The following is a 26,482-nucleotide window of genomic DNA, read 5'->3' on the forward strand; positions in this document are numbered from 1 at the left end:
TTTGAATACAGCATTTGTTACCTTTATCCCCAGATACACTTGTTTTCTTTCGGATCAATTAAGAATTATTAACCGGCACACCTGGTATACAAGAAACATAAAATCAAAATGGTCTAAAATATTTAGATAAAACATTGAATGAACAAAGCTTATAAGTTTGAAAAGTGGTAGCACTTTAGATATGAGTCACTTCCTTATGTGGGCAAGCTACGTAGTTTCACCTGTGAAGCCACATAGTTTCAACTTTTACAATAAATTTTTCCATGTACAGAACATTACAAAGGAGAGTTGAGTACATTTTATTGAAATGTCATGAAAGTAGAATAAAGTTAACTCTGGTATAATTAAACGAAACACTTTTCAAATGATTCATTTCATTTCTCAAAATTTAGTATTTGTGCAATGCCTAATGCCTAAGACAGTGACCCCTTCCTCCCTCCAGTTCAGTGCATTGATTGAACGTAATGGGTTCCTTGCCCATGCAGGATAAATGTTAATTGTGGTTAGGAGCTCTATACCCAAGAAGTCGAGCACACTCATAATCTACCCCAATTTCATTTGTTCTTAAAAATAGGGGGTGTGGTGTACTCAAATAAATACAATGCATACGTATGCTTTCATGTTTTGACCATTTTTGACATTTTCAAACCTTTTCAGAGACCACAATTTCGAGCTTTGTGCATAAAACTTTCAGGAGCATTCTGACATTACTTGCAATGTAAATTCACAATAAAAGTATTGAAACATAATGCATGATTTAGGAGGAGCATGGGTGGGGTGGATGGGCAAAGAAAGACAAGTCATCTATTTAGTGACCATGATAACATGTTTCTGCAGCTAGAAAACTTGAGAGACTGCAATGGTATTACATGTGAGTGAAATTGAACAATGCGTTTCAAGATGGTGAATAAAAAACTGATTTTCCTCATGTTGCACACACGCTCTATACCATGCTCTCTTTTTCCCCAAAACTGTCTACAATGCACTTTTGGAGTATAAGGAACTAAGCCCAGTCATTGTATGATATTTCGTCGGTCTGCAATTTTGCAGTAAAACTTTAATTATATTTCATAATTTAGAAGAGGAGTGGTGGTAAAATCGCAAACATACATTTTGCCATAAAAATAAAGTTCTTGAGTTGCAATTTTTATAGTTACAAGATAACTTAAAGGATTGGTGTCATATTGTATTGGAGAAAAAATTGTCAACATGTTTAAAGATGGTGGACGACAGACTGATTTAACATGCCTTGCGAGAACTTTAAGTTATGCAAATATTTGAGGTTAGATTTTCGTAGATTAAGAAAACCAAGTCTCAGCTATGTTAGGACGTTACTTGAGCTTGAAGTTTTTAATAAAAACTTTGTAATATAGTGCGTGGTTTATTAAGGGTGGGTGAAAATCACCACTTTTGAGACCACGAATCTGTAGCAAATTTAGAGTTTTTAAGCTGAAATTCATGTTGCAACTAGATACACCCAGAGGATGATTTTATGTTGCATTTGCATTTGCATTTGTTGAAAGCATTTCAAGATAGTGGATGAAAAATTGATTTTTCATATTCTGAGGTAGCTCCAAAAACGTAACAGCTTTTCTCCTGAGATTTTGGCCTGTGTATGAGACTAGTGAACACTCCCAGTCATGATTAATTTGGGGAGCTAGGAATGAGTAGCATAACCCAGTCATGAAAACCTACAACGATGACTGGGGGTTCGTCGTGCTGACCACATACCATCCCTTAACTGGTTGCATAATCTTCCACCTCAGAGTAGGATCAGGTGGGAGTGTGGCTGGTAGGTAGGTAGGCCTGGGCCCTCAATGGCCTGTTGCGAGATGGATTATGTATGTTTTTAGTTTAAGAGACCTTGATTGTCAATTCTTAACTATGTTAACAGAAAATATAAAATAGTTTTCGATTCAGTGAACTAAAACAATACAAATTGAAAGTTCCAATATATTACTGTGGGAGAAAAATGTATTTCATTTTTTAAAAAATATATATTTATAAACATAACCTGAACCCCCCCCCCCCCAAAAAAAAACACCCGGGGTTGGGTTTTTCGAAAAAACCAGGCAAAATGCCAACCCTGCATTCTATTGGAGTAATGAATGTTTGCTCTTTCGAATCGTTAGATACTATCATTAAACTATGCAATCCTATATTGTGAATTTTCTGCAATTTTCCATTCATTTAATGTTTTGAAGTGGAAATGAACCAACTCTAAGCTACTGCTCTCATCTTCTTGCAACAATATTCTGCCATAACTAAATACACTTTTTCTACTTGTACAGCTTTCACCAAAAGTTTTGAGGACAGCGACTTTTTTACTAGGCAACCCAAGATACACAAGGTTTGGTGGGTTCCGTGTAGCATTAGGCTCAAATTAAGAGCTGCCACATGCACAATAGGTATGTGTGGAATACGCGAAAAAAGAAAATTAAGTATTCTCTATTTAAAATTATTTTTGAAACTCATTATTGTATCGCAAAGGACAAAATCTTTTATGAAAGGAATACAGTTCCTTTACTTAAGAAATTATATTTTCTACTATTTCATTGCTGATGAGTCTGCACAATGCAAAAGAATGGAGGGGAAAAGGGGGAGAAGATGAGATGAGAGGAGAGGAGGCAGAAGGAGAAGAGGAAAAATAGATGAGGGAAGAAAAGAGAGGATAGAATCGGAGAAGTAATGAAACAAAGGGAAAAATGTAAACAAGAGTGAAAAGAGAAGAGAGGAGGAGGCGAGAAGAGGGGAGTAGAGATGAAGAGTAGAAGTGATGAGTGCATTGGAGCCGGGAATGAAAGATAGGAGAGGAATTAAAATGAATGGAGAAGAGCGGGATGAAGAAAAGAGGCGAGAACAGGAGGCAATATGAGATAGAAGCTGAGGTGAGGTAGTTCCAGAAAATATCTTGTGAGCGTCAAGAATTGATGCATTTATCAAATTTTCAACAAGAAACAATCAATAATTTCCTTTCTTCCTCTTCTCAGTTTGTTGAAATGGAGACTTTATTTCTTAACCTTGTGTTAGGTGTGTACGTTTGTGTTGCACAATTAGGTGTGTGGGTGACTGGCGTCACCCACTTATTAAAATGTATCCAGCATAAGGAAAGTGGTTTTTTTTTTCAGATGATGCAGTATTTTATTATTTCGTTTATTTAACAAAAATGTTAATTACAGATTATAATTTTGATTTTACAGTGTAGTATAAGCGAAAACGTATTTTCATGATCACTACACTGATTCCAAGCAAGTTACACAAATGTCTTTGAGATGTTCTCCACACATCCACCTCTTACATTTCAAGCACCATTCCCTTGTAGTCATCTGTCATCTGTCAATCGTGCATCCCTTTCTCTGGTAAACCTTGAACAAACGTTTTTAATGTATACATTGGTACAGGAAACTATAATTTGGATTATGTCATCCTCAAGATATAAATTCAATGCTTCTATTGGAGTCTTAACCGGATGGGCCCTTCCCCTGCTTCCAGGAAGATGAATAATTATGCTACTTGCTGGAGTATGAACATTTTTTTGAGGAATTGTGTCCCATCTTGTTTCATGATCCTTTCCATAATAGAATTCATATGAACTGCATATATCATTATCACTCAATTTGGACGAACTGGATCTATCTTCCTCATCACTCACCTCTTGTTCCGATTCGGTGTTGTGGTCACTTGCAGTCACATGATCAAATTCATGATCACTTTCATCAGAATACATCTCTGTCTCATCCTCTTCCTCCTCAAGCCACTGCAGAACAACATTCATGTCTTTTGTTGGCTCCGTCTTCCGGCATTTTGACATTTTACTTGTTACGTATATAGGTGCACGGTTGACAACTGTCCCTAAAACGCGCTACTGCAGAGAGTATTTATTTCTTACCAACTGTAGGCGAGAAACAGAAGTGCGTTACTGCCGCCACAACAAACACCAACAATCAAGGTTCAGCTACTGAAACACACCACTGCGACAATTGTCACCCATGTGCCTAACGGAGGGTTAATACACTCCACACAAAATTTTGCAATATTGTTACGTTAGACAATAAGTGATAGACACGAAATTGGAATGCAACACCACATGGTATCTGTCTGATGGATATTCTCTTCTTCATGCGCAAAACAAAAAAAAACGAGACCTCTCATGGTTTATAAAAAATTGATTTTCACCAACATATGCCGCTGTGACTTATCACCTATAGCCTAACGTAATAATATTCCAAACTTTCGTGAGAAGTGCATTACATTGAAAATGACAAACAATCCATCATTGAACACAATGGCACCGGAGGAGTTTGAACCTATGACCATTAGGTTGACAATCCTGTACAGTAACCACTACCCTACCAGAAGAAATAAATAAATACTATTGTCGGTTATTTTATAACCAGGAAGAGGATGGATGAGCACCAAAATATCTCAAAGTAGGTAGACAATGTAAACCAAGAAAAAGAAAGTATTACAATTGATGAACATCAACAGATTGTTTATAATTTCCCTAGATTGGATACTTCAAAATTAGCAAAAATATCAGCTACAAAATTAATTTATTCCTCTCGGAAACGATTTCAAAATGACTAAAGATGAATTTAAGCCAAATCTTCAGATTAATTATGCATATATTGTTGCATGAAAGCATATACAATAAATCTCGGAGTTAGGTGCACCCAGTGATGTTATTAGGGACAGATTGGGACACTGGGACTGCAAACGTCCATGAGGCCCTGGCAAATGTTTGTTTTTTACTGGAAATTTTACTTTGATGACACTATTGGAAAATTGTTCTTCAGTAAATTTTGCATGCAGTTTGAAACACTACTCCTAAATTTTCTGCGGCATGAATGCCAAAGCAAGACTTGTCTTTCTAATCCTCATTTTCCTACTTCTTGCCTGTCGAAAACAAACAGATGCAATTCAGGAGCTGCCATTAATGATTTTATAGCTCATCCCAGTAAGGTAACTCGGAGGTCTTTTGAAAATGCAATTTCCCTCCCTGCCAGGTCAAAATTCGGCCCAATTGACTGGTAAGCGGTAACAGATGTCCCTCTTTATCAACGTCTGTAGGGAGTTGCGTTGATTCTCGGGAGAAAACACAATCACAAAAGCACACGCTGGTTCTTTTAAGATATCTATATTCTACCTGTAAAGCACTACATTGAAGAATAACTGAAAAGCAATACTGATCACATCAGATGACGATTGTTCTTGGTAATGTCCAGCTGCATGTCAACGCGATTCGCGCCATGTTGCTTCTCACTCGCTAATCATTTTCTCTGCTTGGTGCCCATGCAAACAGCTGATACTTGGACTACATACGCCATCTCTTGACCAAAAAAATAATTTAACTCACATATCTAAACCAAATAATGAAAACAAGAATAAATGAAACACATTCCTAAACATATTCCCCCCTCTTGATTGGATAAATTCCAATCAACAGATTTGCTAATTCAATTGTCATTAGGTAAGGGAATCAATTTGTTCACTGGTCTTTTAGTAAAACCAGTTTTTGATCTAATTTTTGCCACACGCACTGCACCGTCTTTACCAGGAAACGTCTCTTCCACTACTGCTATCTTCCATGTAAGTGGAGGTGCGTTGTCTTTTTTGACCAGCACCACCATGCCTGGTTGAAGATTTTCTGTTGAAGCCGTCCATTTACAGCGCTGTTGTAGTTCGTAGAGATAATCCTTCGACCATGTCTTCCAAAAATGTTGTTGTAATTGCTGAATGTGTTGCCATCTAGAAAGACTGTTTTGGGGCAAGTTAGTTAAATCAGGCTCAGGTATGGACATGAGAGGTGACCCTATAAGAAAGTGACCAGGTGTTAAGTAAAAGGTGTCACTGGGATTATCAGATATTGAGGTCAGGGGTCGGGAATTGAGGCATGCTTCAATTTGCGTTAACAATGTTGCAAGCTCTTATGTCAAAGTAGCATTTCCCACTATCCTCTTAAAGTGGTATTTCATGGACTTTACAGCGGCTTCCCACAATCCTGCAAAGTGGGTCGCGTTAGCTGGAATGAAGTGCCAGTTGATTCCATCTTTTATTGCAAAATCTTCAAGTCCACCTTTTAGTTGTTCTGCTTTGAAGAGTTGACTGAGCTCTCAGTTCTCTATTAGCTCCAACAAAATTAGTCCCGTTCTCACTATATGTTTTGACATTTTCCTCTCCTAGAAACAAATCTGCGTAGAGCAGCGATAAATGCCTCTGATGTTAAGGAAATAACTGCTTCAATATACACTGCTTTAGTAGCCATGCACACAAATATAGCTACATATCCCTTGGTAGTGATTCTGCTTCTTCTGTTTGTTCTTAGGATGCAAGGACCAGCATAATCTACTGCTGTATTTAAAAATGGACGTGATGGTGTGACTCTCGGGCTTGGCAATTGTCCCATAAGTTGATGTGACGCCTTGGCTTGCAACTTAAAACATATTAAGCATTTATGCAAAACAGATCTTACTGTTTGTCTGATATGTGGAATCCAGTATTCCTGTCTTAAAGAGCTTATCAACAATTGAGGTCCTGCATGTAATAAACGACGATGCTCTGATTCAATTATGAGTTGCGTCATATGATGTTTGGTAGGCAAAATTAATTGATATTTGCTCTCATATGGCAATTCTGAATTTTCGAGTCTTCCACCAACTTGTAATAGCTGTCCGTCATCAAAAAATGGATGCAGATCCTTGATAGGACTATTTTTTGATACTTGTCTTCCTTCTTCTAAGTCATGAATTTCTTGTGGAAATGAAATGCGTTGCACAATTAAGATACATTTCATTAGTACTGCACGTAATTCAACATAAGAAAAGTTTCCTGTTCTCTTCGAAGCAGGATTCTTAACATTGTAAATGAATCTGTAGCATGTTGCTACTACATGAAGCAATCTCTGTAATGTGGAAAATCTCAGCATGAAATCTGCTTCTGTTGCATGTATCTTGCTAAACATTGATGTAGCAATCTTCCTTTTTTTCTGTTATGCATTCTTCTAGTTCACTATTTTCCATAACATGTAATGACCAAGTATCTTCTTTTAACCATGTAGGTTCATTCCACCAAATTTCCGAATCCTTGAGGACTCTTGGTTCTACTCCCCTTGTTATCAAATCTGCTGGAATGCACTTAGATGTGACATGATGCCATTGGTTAATCACAGAAAGTTCCTGGATCTGTGCGACACAGTTACCTACGAAGGTTTTCCATCGAGTGGGGGATGCTGCTAGCCACCCAAGTACGATTTTAGAATCTGTTCACAAATATGTACTGTCAATTGGAATTCTCAAAATTGGTGTTGTTTTCTTAGTTAGTTTAGCTAATAGAAGGGCACCGCACAATTCTAGTCATGGCAAAGTAACCTTTTTTATTGGCGCTACTCTTGACTTTGCGCACAGTAATTTAACGTCGATTTTTCCTGACTCATCTCTTGATCTAATATAAATGCAACAACCATAAGCTCCTTCTGCTGCATCGCAGAACCCATGTATCTGAATGTAATTTGTCTTTTCTCTTGTCAGTACAAATCTCTCTATTTGGATGTGAATTATATCTGGTAGTTGTTGATACAAATTTGTTTATTGGTTTCTTAAATCTGAATCTAATTGTTCATCCCACTCCAATTTACAAGTCCAAAGTTTCTGCAAAAACATCGTATATAAAATGACAGTTGGACTGATAAGTCCCAGTGGATCAAATATGGAGCTAACAATTGACACAACTTGTTGTTTGGTTATGTTCGGTAATGGTGAACAAAAGTCTCCATCTTTTGCTACTTTGCACGAAATTAAAAAAATGTCTGTAGATGGTTGCCAGATGAGACGTAATGTATTTGTTTCTGCTTCATTATTGAACTGAAATGGTGAATTAACTTCTCTGTGTTCTTCTGGTACTGCTTGCACCAATTCCTCACAATTGGAGCACCATTTGCGTAAAATAAATCCACCTCGTTTCAATAGTTCATTCAGTTCAGACTGTAAGTTGAGCATAGTTTCAATGTTATCACCTCCTGATGCTACATTGTCACAATAAAAATCCCTTAACAATATGCTGGATGCATTGGGAAAGTTTTCTTTTTCCTGTCTTGCAAGCAATTGTAATGTTGCAACTGCTTGGTATGCCGATGAGGTTAAGCCATAAGTTACAGTTAATAATTCATAAGTTTGTATTTCCTCGCTTGGTGATTTTCTCCACAATATTCTTTGATATTTAGTGTCATAAGGATGAGAACTCTAATATTGCGAAACATTTGGGCTATATCTGCTGTAAAAACTATTTTGTGCATTCTGAACCTCAGTACAATAGAGTATAGATCTTCTTGGACTGTAGGCCCTGTCATTAGAACATCGTTAATGGTTAGTCCACTGTTTGTTTTCGATGATCCATCAAATACAACTCTCACAGGTGTTGTAGTACTTTCTCTAATAGCATGATGCAGTAGGTAATATGACTCCTTGTTTTCTTGATCAGTAGTTTTAATTTGCTTCATGTGGCCTAATGATTCATAATTGTCCATGAATTCACAATAGTTCTGCCTGAGTGTTGGCTGTGCTGTTAATCTTCTTTCCAACTGATGAAATCTTTTGTCTGCTTGTTCAAATGAATTCCCTAATTCAGTATGTATTGATTTGAATGGTAGCCTAACCATAAATCTACCATCCTTCTGCCTGATGGTTGTTTCTTGAAAATGCCTTTCACAATCCATTTCTTCTTTGCTCTTGGTCTTTGTGAATATTTCTAACTCAAAAAACCTCTGTAATTGTAATTGAAGGCTATCTTCAGTACGAACAAAACATGAAGTAACTGTTGTAGGTTCTTCACATTGTTGAGGCATAGCTCCTGCTAAAATGTATCTTAACTCTGTATCTTGAAGTACAGGATAATTTCCTATTCTTGCTCTTCTATCTGAACGTAGTAGCAAGAAAAATAGTTCAGATCCAATCAACAAATCTATGCTGCCTGGCTGATGAAATGAATGATCAGCAAGCTGAATATCCTTTGGAAGATTCCAAGTACTGCAATCGATTGCCTGTGTGGGCAAATCGCCTGCGATTTTTGGTAACACAAGACACTTCACTGTTGTTGTATAATTAGATGTTCTAGACTGGATTACAACATCTACACAATGTTTAGTTTCAAGACACGAATTGTTTATTCCCTGGACTGGAACAACATAGTTTTCTTTCTTCAGTCGTAGTTGTTGCACTAATGATGTAGTTACAAAATTTGACTGACTCCCACTGTCCAAGAGAACTCTGCAATAATGAAATTGTCCATTGTTGCCCTTTACCTTCACTAAGGCAGTTGACAATAAAACTTGTGAAGTGTGTCTTTCTTTGACTGTACAATATGAAGATTGAGGTGCTTCATCTCTTGCCACATTGTTGCTTTCTTGAGGAGACACCCTGGAATTCAATTGTTGTCTATTGCTTGTATTGTTACTGACACTCGCCGATCTTGGTCTTTCAGGTGTATTCCTGTGCAAGAGAGTATTATGTTTCAAATTACAAATTTTGCAATTTCCAGATTTACAAAATTTTACTGAATGTTTTTAAGATAAACAATTAAAACAAAGACCTTTCTTCTTCACAAATTCTTGCTTCTGTTTATAACTTGCCTGTAAGAAAGTCTCACATTGGTACAAAGTATGATTTGTGGAACAGTACATGCACTGAATGTTAGTGGATGTTGCTAAATATGTGTTGCTTTGTTTCATGAATTTACCTTGTTTATCATGTGATTGAAACTGCTTAGCATTGGTGTCACTATGTGTAGGTTTCATGTTTTCTAAAGCTTGACACCTGCGCTCTACAAATGTCCCTTTAAAGAGGACCGCAAATAATGAAATTTTTGTATTGCTGGTAATGTATTGTTATCATATACCAACACTTTAAAATTGTCCTTGAATGGTAGCCAGTTTTCATAATTTCCATCAAATGAGGGTATGGAAATCTTTGGAAGTCTAAGTTGTGACTGAACTGATGTAACAGAACTAGTACTAACACTGGGCTGATTCATTTGATCATGCCGCATCACTATTGTCTCCATTTGAGACCTAATGCTGTAGTACCTTTCTTCAAATTCTATTCTGTGAACTTCATCTTCGGTTGCTTCCGATTGAAGTTCCAAACTGGTTTGAACATCATTGAATTTGTCCCACATCTCAGTCAAGTGACTTAATCTCAGTTTAATTTCCTGAACACTCTGTATATTAGTGCCAAATGCATCGACGAATGCTTTCATACGGGTCAATTGCCCTTCGTAGCTTCCTCGCACAACTTTTAAACGTTTAAAAACTGAAAAGCAATACTGATCACATCCGACGACAATAGTTCTTGGTAATGTCCAGCTGCATGTCAACGCGATTCGTGCCATGTTGCTTCTCACTCGCTAACTGTTTACTCTGCTTGGCACCCACACAAACAGCTGATACTTGGACTACATATGCCATCTCTTGACAAAAAAAATAATTTAACTCGCATATCTAAACCAATTACTGAAAACAAGAATAAATGAAACACATTCCTAAACAACGTCACTCCTTCCGGAAATCTTTGGAAACAATTTTCATTCCTGTCTCAGATTATGGAGACAGTAATAATGTGGTGCGTGTGATAGAAGTTGCAAGATAAAACTTCAGGGGGAGGGGGATTGCCGCGAACTCATGGCTATAATGCTGAATAAGCCACCCCTCCCTTATGGAAGATAACGAGATATGTAGTAAATTATGAACAATAATCTACATTAGGGATGTGATTAAGCTGAAAATTTACAGATTCTGATGTACTCACCGATAGTTTTTGGAACCAATACCGATGCCGATATTTAACCAATTCCAATACATAAGATTATTCAAAGGAAATGGGGTGTTATTTTCAGCATGACAAGAATAAATTTGCTATGTACATTTCTATTGCATATCTTATGTATACACATATCTATTATCAAGAGATTCAAATGTACATTTGCATCTAAAAAAAGTGGTTATGTGAACCTTTAAGAAGAACATAGATTCTCAAGAGATTTGACATTAGTACACAAGCAGTTCTTTGAAATGCAAAATGAATTACTGTTCTTAACATTGGAAATTGAATGCTGCCAGATTCAACTTCAGAAACACTAGTTTTGGAAGCACTTCTGGAAGTAACCTACTTCTTCTCTTATAGCAAATCTGTTCAGCAACACTGAACACTCGTTCACTGAATACTGATACAGCAGGTACGCCCAAGTATTTTCTCGCCACTTGTTTCAAGTTTGGATACTCATTTTGGTTGGTTCAGCAATGTACTGTTTTATTTTTGATTTTGAGGTAGGTTGATCCTCTGAACGAGAGTTTGCAATAATTGTATTACAAAAACTACAAATGATGAAGAATCACAACCTAATTTTCAATAAATCTTACAAAATTAAAATATAAAACTTAGAAGGTAAACTCTAGTATTATCTGTACCGGTTTAAATATCGGGTTTTTGCCGATGCCGATATGTCAATTTCTGCCGATTTTCATACACCTGTAATCATCTTCGGTACATCCCTAATCTACATGCTTTAGACACATTAGCTTTTCAAATTTTGCATGACTTTCTTTGGCTTTCTTCATTTCCAGAAGCAAATGTGGCAGTTTTAGTTGCAGGTTAGGTGGCAAAGTTGTAACTACTATTTAGACATACAAATAAAATTAATCCTAAGTTATGCAGCGAATAATAGTTACATAAAATATAGAGAAACAAATTACTTACGAAGCACTTTCTATTATCATTTGTATAATTACTCAAGGAAGATGGCGGAGTGGTTAGGACATCGTGCTACGACACCAGGTGTCCCGGGTTGGAATCCCGGCCTGGGCATGGATGTTTGTGAGTGTCAATTCATCAATTTTATCATATCACTCATCCTCATCAAGCGAAAACCTTCTTCCCGTGGGGCAGTATACTCAACTTGTACAATTTCAAGTTATGTTTGATACAGTACACAATGGAAGGTAAGTTCAGGGTACGATTTACATACCACCTCTGTCTTGAGCATTCCACTCTGGTTATGTGGTCATGAATGAGACACCCCAATTAAGGCTAATTTTCCCACCTACTGAGTATGTTAACTGTTTATTTAATTAACATATCTTACTAGTACCTACATTGAATTATGGCGGTATGTTTTATGATTATTTAACAGCATTTATTTTACAGACTAACGATTGAACATTGCTTTTATGATATTTTCTTTTGGTCTCTATAAAAGTCAAAGTGAATGTGCTTTTTGTGGGAACTATATGTTCCGGACAAGGTTTCAGGGACTATAATCGATGTTATTTCTCTTGATATTCCACCTAGACGTGGATGGATTCAAACCATCCAAACCACTGTCACATTCAAACAAAGGTGGCTTGGCATACAGTGTTAACATAAATGCAGGGACGTAGCTAGGTTGATCAGTTGGGGGTGGGGGGGCAGGTGAGCAACCTTGTTAAAAGAGAATCCCTATTTTTAATTGCAGATTCGAATTCGACGTCAGAAAATACATAGGTTTTGTCACACATTTTGTTTCATTTGTGATAGATAGATGGCACCGTCTGCAATCCATCCAAAACAGAATGCTCCGCATAATCTATGGTGCCGACAGATTCACCAGAAACACTCAAATTCATGATGACCTGGACATGGAAACTCTGTCCGAGTTCATGATGAGGGAGAGAACAAAATTTTGGGCCTTCCAGCCTCACCACCAAAATCTCACAATCAACTTTATTGGCCAGGTCCCACTCGCCAGAAGAACACAGGATGCCAAGACTACACTAATAGTAGATATTAAGTCAAGAAGTGTCACGCCTGGTCAGTACTTGAATGGGTGACCACGCTATTTGAGGAGACGCAGTGCTGCACCTGGTCACTAGTTGCATGACCACATGAGAAGATTCAGTCTTCACCATGAAATTCGTCTGATTTTCAAGAACTTCCAGATTCAACTTTCACCCCACCTAAACACCCTGATCTAAGTAACCCTCTACCTAAATATACCTTATCAACTTAGCCAAAAACCACTAGACCCGTACCCAAAACATATCATACCTATTCCAACTCCCCTTAGGGGCATCACCACCATTACGTTAATCTTTTTGCTACCTGCTGCTACCCTTATACCTTCAATTTCTCTAAGTACATATCTTACCTAGAACATAAGACAGGTATTAAATCCTATTACCCATGTCAATCCTTACACTTGCGACAGTTGCAAGTGACATCATCTGACTCACAACAAACCAGCCATGACAAAAGACTAAATTGACTAACGCATATACAGAGGCAATGTCTCAAGACTGGAACTACACAACATAGCAACTGCCACGCCACGATCCAAGATGCGAGGATGCCTCTCACCATCAGGGTGCTAGATGCAATTATTCCATGCAATGCTCGAAATGATGTCCTCGAACTTCAATGCATTTGTTGATCTGTTGTTCAAATGATTGAACACAACACAGAAGTGTATCTGTATCAATGTGTGCGCAAGCATTTCTTATTCGTTCGATCATGTTTGCGCAGGTTGTTGGCACATCTCGATAAACACGTTCTTTCAGATACCCCATTAAAAGAAATCTGGCGACCTAAGGTCTGGAGATCACGCAGGCAAATGAACTGGACAGCCTCTATTGATCCAACAACCATTGTACATGCGGTTTAATTCCTCCCGTGCTACTATTGCATTATGCGCTGGACAACCGTCATGTTGGAACCACATGTGCTGTCGCACAAGCAATGTCGGTAATTCCTCATGCAAAAACGTTCGATATTTGTGCCCGTCCAAAGTACCGTCAATAACATAGGGATCAATCAGTTTTTTGCCTATGATTCCACACCACACATTAACCGACCAAAGTCGATGTTCAACTTCACACAACCAATATGGGTTTCCCACACTCCCAAAAATGCATATTGTGACGATTAACCTGACCGTTTTTTGCGAAGGTTGATACGTCTAATACGTTGATACTCTACGAAAGCACTGCTGGTCGACTAGTATTTGTTCACGTGCCCATTCACAAAACACCACTCAATTGTGAAAATCGTCGCCATGAAGTTCCTGATGCATGGACACGTGATAGGGATGACATTTGTGATGTTTCAATATTCTCCAAACACTATTGCGAGAAATTCCTGACTGCAATGATATTACTCGCGTACTAGCCTGGGGATTATGAACCACCGTGGCTAGGACTGCAATTTGATTATTCTCTCCAGTGGCAGTTGTTCTACGAACCCCTTTTTTTAGGTTGTACACTTCCTTCGGCACAAAACTGTTTGACAACTCAAACAAACAAAGAACGCAATCGTGGCTTGTCAAGAAAACGTTCCACATAAAGGGTGACAGCATTGTCGATGTTCATTCTGCATTCACCATAAACAAGGATCGTTTCAATTTTTTTCTTCTACGGATAGATAATCCATGATGTTGAATACCCCACTTCACTGTGTCGTTCGACTCTTTGCAGTCACACTACACTGACCATACAATCACTGACTACTGAGAGCATGAGCACAATGCTTCTAGGCCACAGTATCCCTTCTCGCACACTTGCCAGCCACTGCATTTGCGAGACACAACCAACACGTTGCACTTGTGGTGTCATCTATCTGTCACGAATGGAACAAAATGTGTCGGACGAAACCTATGTATTTTCGGACGTCGAATTCGAATCTGCAATAAAAAATAGGGGTTCCCTTTTAACATTTCAAGGTTGCTCCCTGCCCCCCCTCCTCCCAGGGAAGCGTAGGTGACTAGCTCCCACAATACTATTATACTTTCATATGGAACCTTTTGTCGTTCGATATTTCGATTTGTCAAGTTACATGGGACACCCTATATGTTGGAAGGGAACATTATTTTCTGTATTAATATAATTAAGCCTTGTTTCCATATTAAAAACACTAAGTTGCTGACCAAGGCAGATTTATTAAGAAATAAAAACACTTAACAAGTAATGTTTCAACCCTGTATGAGGGTCTTCCTCAGAGGAAGATCTAAACTAAAATGACAAAATACAGATACAGAATGATTACATACACACAGCAGGGTGACTAACCACACAAAAACAAATCATCTTGATAGTCCTTATCTTGGAGGATTTCTCCAAAGGAAATAAATACAAGTCGCCTCTTGACAGTTGACTAATGGGTCTACCACACTGACAGGTCTGGAACTACCTGTTTATGATTACCCCACCCCTCCTGCCTTTTTGGATATGGATGAATAACTCCTCCCCTGGACCTCTTCTCTTCTCTTTCTTCCTTGTTCATTCTTCAACTTTTCCTTCCTTCCTTCCTTCTTCTCATCCTTTCAAGTTTCTCTAACACATTCTTCCATTCCTTGTTTATCTTGAGTCCGCCATTCCAATTCATGATGTCTTCTCCTTTCTTCTCTATTTCTTTGGCCTCCTTCCATTTTCTCACTAGTTCTCTCTTCTCTTTTCCTATTCGCCAAGCCTAATCCCATTCTACTTCATGTCCCGTTTCTCTAGTGTGTTTGAATATGGCATTCCTATCTCTCTTCAATCTCACATCATCCATGTGTTGCTTTAACCTGTCTTTCAGCCTCTTCTTCGTTTCCCCTATATATACACTTTCACATCCTCTGCACTTCACCTCGTAGATAACCCCTTCCACTTCTTCCTCTCTCTTTTCTTCTTCTTCTTTCTGGTTATATTTAACACAGTGCGTCCTCCCTTCCTGTAAGTTCTTATACCCACTTTCCTCAGCACTTTGCATATATTCTCTATGGCATCTTCCATAGTTCTTATACCAAACAATCTCTCTTTTTCTTCCTCCTCTCTCTTTTATTTCTTTCCTTCTTCTGTTGATGTTGTGTCTTTCTTTTCATAGCCATTCTCTTCCAGTTGTTCCCACAGGCTATTAATCTTGATTTCTTCTTCCCCTTTCTCTGTGCATATCTTCTTTATTCGGTCTTCCATGTTCCTTATAAAATTATGTTTTGTTGCATCACCCACATCACTTGTTTTGTGGCAGAACACTCCTGCCGAACACTTCTTTTGATACCATATAGCCACAATCCCCATTCCTCTCTTCTTCTTCATCATAATATCCAAGAAATTTAATGTCCCTTCCTGTTCAGTTTCGAGCTCAAGGAATATTCCTGCTCTCTCATCTTCTATATCTTTAACTAACTTACTCAGCTGCCTCTTTGTTCCCTTCCATATCCCAAAACAATCATCCACATATCTACAAAACAGAATTAACTTATCTCCTCCTTTCACTATCACTTCCTTCTCCCATTCATTCATAACCAATTCCGCCAGCAAAGGGCTCAAGCACTAATCTTGATGATTTTACTTCCCTCTCTGCTGTACCCATTGTCCCAAATGGTTTCCAGTGCTTGCACCACTCTCACTATCCCATTCCCCTATAATGTTCTTCCCCATCTTCCTTCTCACTATATCCACTACGTGCCCCTACCGCAATGTTCAGCCTAGATGTTTGAAGCATGTTCCCGAGCATCAAAAGGGTAGCACGAGGTGCTAACCACTCCGCCACGGAGGCTGGCTATTTTCTCCTGTAGCCACCTAATATCAATCGAAATCCACAGCCATTGTTCGAGAATCTAAATGCAGAATGAATTCATTAACTTAATGGCATCTAGACAGTCTTTAAAAATCCTTGTATTTTCTCTTACGTTAGATTTGAGACACCAACAACAGTGTCATTAGTCCTTACTCTTTAGATTTGTAAATTTTCTCCAAGAAGATTTGAGATGTAGTGGATGTAGATGTAGTGCTGGAATCACGTGTACAAGTATGACGGTACGAAAATGAAATGTTTATGTAATGAGTTCAAGCTATCTCATGTAGATATATATATATTATACCAGAATCGAATCTGGCACCCTTTAGTGCAAGGCGATCACGTTAACCACTATTCTATGGGGTCTGAGTCTTTTGTGACATTGGATTATACACATTGGATTTGATTTGATTTGTTGTTTGAAGTCCACTTTATGCACAGAAATGCTAATCTATCAAACCCGGGACCCCTTGATTACAAGGCGAAGATGCTACCACTGCCATCGGGCAGGCCTATACACATTGGGGAATACACAATAATTTTATGCACATATCTACCTGGGTAATTTCTTAAAATTAATCTTATTTGTGTGTGCAATACTGGATATATGATGGCAATGGAAATAACAAAATTCCCACATGCTCAAATGATTGCACTCTCTTATTTGGTGCGATAGGTTCAAGATTTGATCCCTGGCAGGAACTCCAAAACTTCTGTCTGGCCCAACATCGTGAGGACAATTTGGGAGCTACTTGAAAGCAATATGGAAGCAAATTGTGCTCTCAAAACTAAATGGTAGTCAATGTGAACACGTGTCACCGAATGGAAAACCACTTGGCAGGCCTTGTCCCTCAAAATTAATTTTACTGACTAAATGTAATTTTCTAGAGGACCTAAACATGCATTTTTATGCACCGTACAATGTTGTTTTCTTTCACCATTCTTTTAGTTTTTCTTCCAAAGGATTTCACTCCTGACACGTGATCATAAACCACTACAAAACCAGATGTCCCAGGTTCGGACCTTGGACAGGTATGGTTGCATCATGTCTGTCCATTGCCATTTCATCGGGTCATCATTCAATCTCATCATCGCATTTAACCCAAGAGGTAGAAAAGCTGTGTAAAATAATCAAATAGAAATGATTGATTGATTTGGTTTATTTTACTTGACTTTTCTGTTACTTGTTGGCTAATCGTGAAGATAATGACTTATGATAATATTGATTGATTTGACTTATTTTACTTTGCTTTTCTGCCATTTTTAGCTAATCGCAATGATATGATGAAATTGATGAAAGGACACTGACAAATACTTATGTCCAGGCCAGGATTTGAACCCGGGACCCCTGGCGTTGCTGCACGATGTGCTAACCACTCCGCAATGGAGGTCGGCATACAATAAGTATTAAATCGACGAAAGGACCATCACAAATAAGACACATGCCCAGGTCGAGATTCGAACCTGGGACATCTGGTGTCGTAGCGCAACCTGCTAACCACTTCAGCATGGAGGTGTTGACCCAAATAGAAATGAAAATTAGAAAATGCCATCTTGAATTTGCATGAACCGAGTTCGCCACTCATGGGCAGAAAATTTTCACTCTCACTAGAAGAGGCAAATAATAGAAAATGCTTGAAAAGCTATTAGGCAAATAACAGAAAATTCTTGAAAAGCAATTTGATTCTCCATATCTCATGATTATATTATGTAAGTAACTATTATTCGCTATATAACTCGGATTAATTTCTTTTGTATGTCTAGTCAACTTTGCCAGCTAATCAGCAGCATTTGCATTTGCGGGTGGAGGTTAAATGAAGAAAAATCTCAGAAAGTCAGAAATATATGCACATTTTTAAACGTAATATTTCTAGAGCATGCAGACTACTGTAAAATTTTTACTACATACCTAGTTTTCTTCCTCAAGTGGAACATAACTTATTTTTCATTATTTGTTAGATAACTTATTTTTCATTATTTGTGAGATCAACCACCATGGGAGTCAAACCTGGGTTCCTGTGTGGTAGTCAGATTCCCTTGTATAACGACAATATGTTCAACATTTGGTCCATCAGTCAATCCTGCTCCATTTTTCGAGAGGAAAACAAGCTGGCAGCCTCACACTCGAGATATCACTCACAATATATGAGAACAAGATCACAAACACTCCATGATCCTACCTTCTCGTGTTCATCGCTATGACCAAACTCTACTTCAAACTAGCTGACAGTCATCAATTGTCCACCAAATCAACAGAGTAGGGCAAAAAGAGGCAGAGGCTTCTTGCAAATAAGTGGGAAATTATCAAGGAACGATGTGAAATCTGTACATAAAAAGGCTTATTAGTTTATCACAGACTGAAACAGCCGAAGCAATAAAACCCTAACCCTCAAGTGAATTTCACAGTAGCAATCGACCAACCTATGCTCTGATCTATCTGATGGTCTTTCCCTCCATTGCAGATCATCGGCACAAGGGTAGTGTGTGTGTGTGCACACGCACGTGAACCTGAAGAAACTGCCTGGGGACTGGCGGCATCTTTGTCATTAATCCCTGCACCAGAAAAGGGACAAAGAGTATAATTTTGTCTCTTGCAATTTGAAAAGCATGGGGATGTCCTAAAACTATAAAATAATAAGTTCCCATTTCATAAATAATAGAACTACAACCCATATTATACAAAGTGTAAAAGCTGTGGTTTAAATACAAAGAACAAGAGTACTGCAGAAATTTCTCCCAGAGTTCTTCAGAAGATTTATAACGTCATCAAGGGGAAACCAATCCTGTCTCTGTTCCTATAGGTGATAGACTGGGGTACAAGGGCTGCTGGGAAAGTTTCTGCAATCAATATGAAAAAAGACATGTGAAATTCTGGGAATGGCTTTATTGTTTTTCAAGGTATTCACCCTTAAGATTGATACACTTTTGCATATGCTCAAACCAATTTTAAAAGCATTTTTTCCACTCTGAAGCTGATACCTCAGTAACCGCTGTTCGGAACGTGTCAAACAGCTGCTTCAAGCGACACAAATCGCTCACCACACATCTTACTTTTCATGTGTGGGAACAAAAATAAGTCTTTAGGTGATAAATCAGGTGAGTGCGGACAATGAGTCATTTTTACACGAGCCTGTTTTTGACTTCAGTCAGTTTTGACTTCAACAATAAAGGAATGGGCTTAAACACACAATCGGGTTTGTATGAATAGATCCAAGTTTTGCCCCCTGTAACGATGTACTACACCAAATTTGACTTGCCTCGGTTGAATTTTTTGAGCATTTCTTTACACCAATTTACACGAGCCTGTTTTTGAGCTTCAGTCAAGTTGTGTGGGATCCAAAGGCTTAAAGTTTCTGTACGTTCAGATGACCATGCAAAATCGTATGTATTGCTTTCATGTCAATGTTCAAGGATGCCTGAATCTCATGGTATGTCACATGCCGATCTCTCTCAATCATTTCACGCACAGCATCAACATTACTGGCAACAACAGATGTGGATGGACGACCTTCATGAAATTCATCCCTCAGAAATGTGCGACCACGCTGGAATTCGGAAAACCAATTGTACACAGTCCTATTGGATGGTGCTTTATCCCCAAAAGCCGAATGAAGTTGCTCAATGCATTGTTCTGATGTTAAACTACTTTTGAAATCATAAAAAATCATTGCCCAAAAGTGTTAACGAGAAATTTCCATTTCTCACACGAAACTACTTCAAACTGCTGTAAAAATAAACGAATTTGCTTAAACAAACAATCAATGATAATTTAAACATAAAAAAGGTTTATTCTTCCGATTGTTATAATAGCAGAACACTTGCGCCACTGTTGGTGGTAGTTTGCAGAAACTTTTTACGATCTTTCGACCATTGCAGTGGGGGGGCAAGGGAGATAGAGGCAGAAATCTTATCTTTCCCTTACAGCAGCTGTGGTGAGGTGGTTGAAAAGCCAGCAGTAGCTCCTTCCTGCCTTACTCACTGATCACACCGAGGGATGAGAAGAGAGGTGATATTGATTAATTTTTCACCACTAGAGTAGCTACTCCTGGGGATGTCCTTCTAAAACCATAAAATAATAAACCCAGAAATTCCTAGCCACCTGCAGCTAAATCTTCCTGTTTGTGCCGTTTCGGCATGTCCGACATGGTGCCAGTCTAAAGCCAGATGAAGAGAAGATGTCACAAGCAGAAAGGTGTTTGTGGGAGGGCAACGGGTAACCTGGCTAATGCCCCTGGTGTGCAGGAAGGGAAAGTGTGTTTCAAAAGGTCTCAGACTTTGCTGAAGGGACGGGCCATATAAACATTAACGGCATTTCCTACCAATACATATGTTTGTGTTCAACACGCAGGAACATGAGAAAGAAATGTATTGCTCAGGGTTCCTGAAACTCAAATTCAAGAACAGTGTTTCAAACTGAAAGAAAAATTTACCAAAATTCTATTATGCAATATTTGTCACCATAGTAATATTTTCAACAAATGTAGAACAGTTTGTTGGGGCCACGTGAACGTTTCAGGCCTGGTGCCCCCGTGCCTCCTCCCCCAACGACGTCCCTGCATAAATTATATCTTTCAACAATAAGTTCCTGTAAGTGCATTTTTCTGAACATTTAAAGTTATCATAGTTTGGGTTTAACTTTGTTCTTAAGTCCACTTTACACACGGAAATGCTAATTGGGTGTGGACCTGAGTTTAAAGTGGGATCCTAACCCCTACTTTCCTCCACTGGGTATCGAACCTGGGACCCCTTGATTAACTGTCATTGCATAGACTTGAATTGCATATTTGATGGGAAAATTTTACATCTCAATGTCACATCAATGTAAATGTGTCACCCGTAATCGTTTTATTAAGTGGTGGAACAGTTCATTAGTGAAATTACTTCATTTTTAATTTGAGGGACAACATTCAAAAGTTCTGCAAAAAAAAAAAATTGAAATTGAATTTGACATGCCCATGAGCTTATTAGAACGAAAAGAGGTGCTCGATATCAACAAAATTCCAACAGGGACCATCTGCTTCCTATGGTTGATTCATGATTATTTTTGTCGTGGATAAAAATGATTAATGTTAGCCCCCCCCCCCCCCCTTTCAAGCAGACTGATGAAACTCCGCCTATACATATTTAATTACATACCTGTGACAAATTGCTTTTTTTAAAGCATGCAATATTAATTGGACATTATTATTTCTGGTGCTTGTACCTATACTTATTCCAACACTATCTTTCAAGAGATCAGCTCTTCTCTCGTATTCAGAAGAACAAATGGTGCCTTTCTTCAGAGATAGGAATAGTTGCGTAAGTGGAGAAAGAACTCACAGAATTCCGGAGGGTAACATGGAGTAGCTGTTAGCGCACTGCATTTGTAGTAAGATCACACCTTCCTAGGTTCGATCACCATCCCCATTAAAATAGGTTGATTTAACATTAACATCATTCCTGCAAGCATGTTAACTGTCAAAATTTTAAAGTTTTCTGGTGGTATACTTGGGCCTATCCTGAATCCATGCATCAATCCTTCTTTCTGCATTCATTTCCATTTCATTTTTTTCATTCTATGTGTGTGTTTGTATGCGCATAATTTTCAGAATGAGTCCACATATAATTAAATAACTGTTGCATGTCTCTTTAAATGTCTGTTTAATATACTGCTCATTTTAAGTACATTTAAGAAAATAACAACTCTAATTGCAGGTACTCATTCAAGAAACATGGGAGAGGAGATGAAATAATCAAGCACCATTTGCGATCAGAAGAATACTCCTTGCCTTTTAATACTAATATCCCAAATCCTAGTATCATAGAATATAGTGATAAACCCAAAAGCTCCAAAATGACACTTGGTAGTGGGACTGGGAATAATACAAGTAATTCCAAAACCCATTTAAGAACTCACACTGAAGAGAAGACCTTTGAATGCTCAAATTGCAATAAAGCATTTACAAATCAGAGAGATCTACGGAAGCATTTAAGATTTCACACTGGAGAGAAGCCCGTTGTATGTTCAACTTGCAATAAATCATTTAAAATTAAGGCAGACCTTCAAAAGCATTTAAGAATTCACACTGGAGAGAGGCCCTTTGTATGTTCAACTTGCAATAAAGCATTTGCACTTCAGTCAAACCTACAGGTCCATTTAAGAATTCACACTGGAGAGAAGCCCTTTGTATGTTCAACTTGCAATAAAGCATTTGCACGTCAGTCAAACCTACAGGTCCATTTAAGAATTCACACTGGAGAGAAGCCCTTTGTATGTTCAAGTTGCAAGAAAGCATTTACAACTCGGTCAAGCCTACAAGTCCATTTAAGAATTCACACTGGAGAGAAGCCCTTTGTATGTTCAACTTGCAATAAAGCATTTAAAGTTAAGGCAGAACTCCGAGAGCATTTAAGAATTCACACTCGAGAGAAGCCCTTTGTATGTTCAACTTGCAAGAAAGCATTTACAACTCGGTCAAGCCTACGAGTCCATTTAAGAATTCACACTGGAGAGAAGCCCTTTGTATGTTCAACTTGCAATAAAGCATTTGCAAGTCAGTCATACCTATGGTTACATTTAAGAATTCACACTGGAGAGAAGCCCTTTGTATGTTCAACTTGCAATAAAGCATTTAAAGTTAAGGCAGAACTCCAACAGCATTTAAGAATTCACACTCGAGAGAAGCCCTTTGTATGTTCAACTTGCAAGAAAGCATTTACAACTCGGTCAAGCCTACGAGTCCATTTAAGAATTCACACTGGAGAGAAGCCCTTTGTATGTTCAACTTGCAATAAAGCATTTAAAATGAAGGCAAAACTACAGGTCCATTTAATATTTCATACCGGAGAGAGGCCCTTTGTATGTTCAACTTGCAATAAAGCATTTAAAATGAAGGCAAAACTACAGGTCCATTTAATATTTCATACCGGAGAGAGGCCCTTTGTATGTTCAACTTGCAATAAAGCATTTAAAATGAAGGCAGAACTCCGAGAGCATTTAAGAATTCACACTGGAGAGAAGCCCTTTGTATGTTCAACTTGCAAGAAAGCATTTACAAGTCGGTCAAGCCTACGAGTCCATTTAAGAATTCACACTGGAGAGAAGCCCTTTGTATGTTCAACTTGCAATAAAGCATTTAAAGTTAAGGCAGAACTCCGAGAGCATTTAAGAATTCACACTGGAGAGAAGCCCTTTGTATGTTCAACTTGCAAGAAAGCATTTACAACTCGGTCAAGCCTACGGAAGCATTTAAGAATTCACACTTGAGAGAAGCCCTTTGTATGTTCAACTTGCAATAAAGCATTTCAAGTTAAGGCAGACCTCCAAGAGCATTTAGGATTTCACACTGGAGAGAGGCCCTTTGTATGTTCAACTTGCAATAAAGCATATGCACGTCAGTCAAACCTACGGAGGCATTTTAGAATTCACATTGGAGAGAAGCCCTTTGTACGTTCAATTTGCAAAAAAGCATTTACAGATCAGAGAGACCTACGGAAGCATTTAAGAATTCACACTGGAGAGAAGCCGTTTGTATGTTCAACTTGCAATAAAGCATTTACATGTCAGTCAAACCTACGGGACCATTTAAGAATTCACACTGGAGAGAGGTCATTTGTAAGTTCAACTTGCAATAAAGCATTTAAAGTTAAGGCAGACCTCCAAGAGCATTTAAGAATTCATACTGGAGAGAGGCTCTTTGTATGTTCAACTTGCAATAAAGCATTTTCACGTCAGTCACACCTACGGGTCCATTTAAGAATTCACACTGGAGAGAAGCCCTTTGTATGTTCAACTTGCAAAAAAGCACTTGCAACTCAGTCACACCTATGGAGGCATTTAAGAATTCACACTGGAGAGAGGCCCTTTGTATGTTCAACTTGCAATAAAGCATTTACATGTCAGTCAAACCTACTGAAGCATTTAAGATTTCACACTGGAGAGAAGCCTGTTGTATGATCAACTTGCAATAAATCATTTAAAATTAAGGCAGACCTTCGAAAGCATTTAAGAATTCACACTGGAGAGAGGCCCTTTGTATGTTCAACTTGCAATAAAGCATTTAAAGTTAAGGCAGACCTCCGAGAGCATTTAAGAATTCACACTGGAGAGAAGCCCTTTGTATGATCAACTTGCAATAAAGCATTTACAGGAGACATATGAAAACTCACACTGGATAGCAGCCCTCTGTACGTTAATGCAATGTAACTGAAATAGGTAGAGAGAAGGAGGAACTATAGTACAGAAAGTAAGGAAAGTTGTTATTCCATCTAGTACTAGGTGTTCCTCACACTAATCAGCCACATCGCTGTTCCGTACTTGTAGGAATGCCTGCAAATATTTTTTTAAATATTAGTGTTCCTTCCACCCAAAATATACTACACATTCTTATCCTCCTCAATGTTTGCACCAGTGGTGAAGTGTGACATTTTTACGTAGCCATCGCAAGACTTGCCAAATGTCAGAGTCAATCATTCAACTGGGAGGAGCTGCATTCCTACATTGGTAATGATGATAACAGTGTTCGTACATGATGTGTGAAGTAGAAATGGCCAAATCTTTTTTTTTCTACGGAGTGTATGATTGTAAAATAAGGAAGACGAAACTTTCTTAATAAATTCTACCCGAAAAATTGTTAAACCTCTCTCTCCGAAATTCGGATTGCCTCCAAAATCTGAATAGTAAAATTTGTGAATAGAGATTTTTAAATTTTTCTGATATTCCTTGCCATCCTTAGTGTGAAGGTAAGATGTGCTGCGATGATCTGGGCCATATTACACCACTGCACTGAACAGGAAACTTAGCGAACCTCTTGCATATTTCTAGCTATTCTGTCTTTTTTTTTTTTACATCTCTAAAATATTTAAAAATCAATATTTTGTTAATTTTGCCTTGTAATCGCCGGATCTCCCGCTGAGCGGATGCCTCGCCTCTTCTTTGCACCCCTACAGTGTTAACAAGTTACTATATCTACATTATTTAAGAGTACAGTATTCACATCATGTTGATTAGTTGTGCAATTACCTAGCTCAGATTTAACCAGGTAAATAATATATTTGACGGGAAAAATAAGTACATTTATTGAGAATGGTGCTGACGACATATTCATTTTATAACTGGGATATACTAGCAGACGAATCACCAAATTTACTCTGACAAAAAGCTACTTTACACATCTAGAAATACAGTACAAAATTCCATAGGCAACGCCACTTAAGTGCAAGGGGGTATATTTTTTCCTCCCTGGCTTTTTCATGAATGTTTGTTTTTGATTCTACAGGACAGGGAAAATGATAACAGCAAATTTGCAGAGAAGTACGTTGAACAAATTTGTGAGCACATTGATGTGGTACCAACACAATTTTACTGCATATCACGGCAACAGTATACCTAGGTAGTGAAAATTACACTTCAGAAAATGTAGAAGAGTATTTTCGTCGGCAAATATTTGTGCCATACCTGGATTACTTATTGCTGCCTTGGATCTACGATTTTCACCCGATAACCGTCATTGTCGGGAACTGTTAATTTTTATCCCAAAATACCTCAGACTTATTGTCATTCAACGAGTACAGCAAGTTGGTAACAAAAGTGACAACTGTGTACTCCAATATACTGATAACCGGGAAGCTGAGGCTACAAGCTTTTTTTTTTTTTTGTACCAATGCAAACAAAGATTCCCTTATGCCGTAAACTTTCAAAAATGTGGCTCATATCGCCTCAATGTCTCCTTTTTGTAGCTATTGCCGAAAATATTACACTGACTACCGGCTACAACATGCCCTAACGAGAAATCTTTCAGCACACTGCTTTTATGCATGAGGACATGGTTAAGATCAACCATGTTGCAGGATCGAATTTCAGGATTGTATATGTTAAGCGTTCACAGACTAAAAGTGCAAAATGATCCAAACTTTCATTCTAGGGTGAT

At 38.2% G+C, this 26,482-nt stretch overlaps 1 protein-coding gene across 1 annotated transcript in view; it reads left to right on the top strand.

Annotated features, from left to right (window-relative positions):
• LOC145992003 (uncharacterized) overlaps positions 1-26,256 on the top strand; it is a 60,726-nt gene extending 34,470 nt beyond the window's left edge. The window contains exon 3 of the mRNA XM_083128009.1: positions 22,269-26,256. Coding sequence (XP_082984135.1) covers positions 22,269-23,820 — 1,552 coding nt within the window. The 3' untranslated portion in view covers positions 23,821-26,256. The remainder of the gene's footprint in view (positions 1-22,268) is intronic.
• The last annotated feature ends 226 nt before the right edge of the window (positions 26,257-26,482 follow it).

The sequence above is a fragment of the Lepisma saccharinum genome, chromosome 9 (assembly GCF_977018435.1).
Source record: "Lepisma saccharinum chromosome 9, izLepSacc3.1, whole genome shotgun sequence".
Taxonomy (NCBI): Eukaryota; Metazoa; Arthropoda; class Insecta; order Zygentoma; family Lepismatidae; genus Lepisma; species Lepisma saccharinum.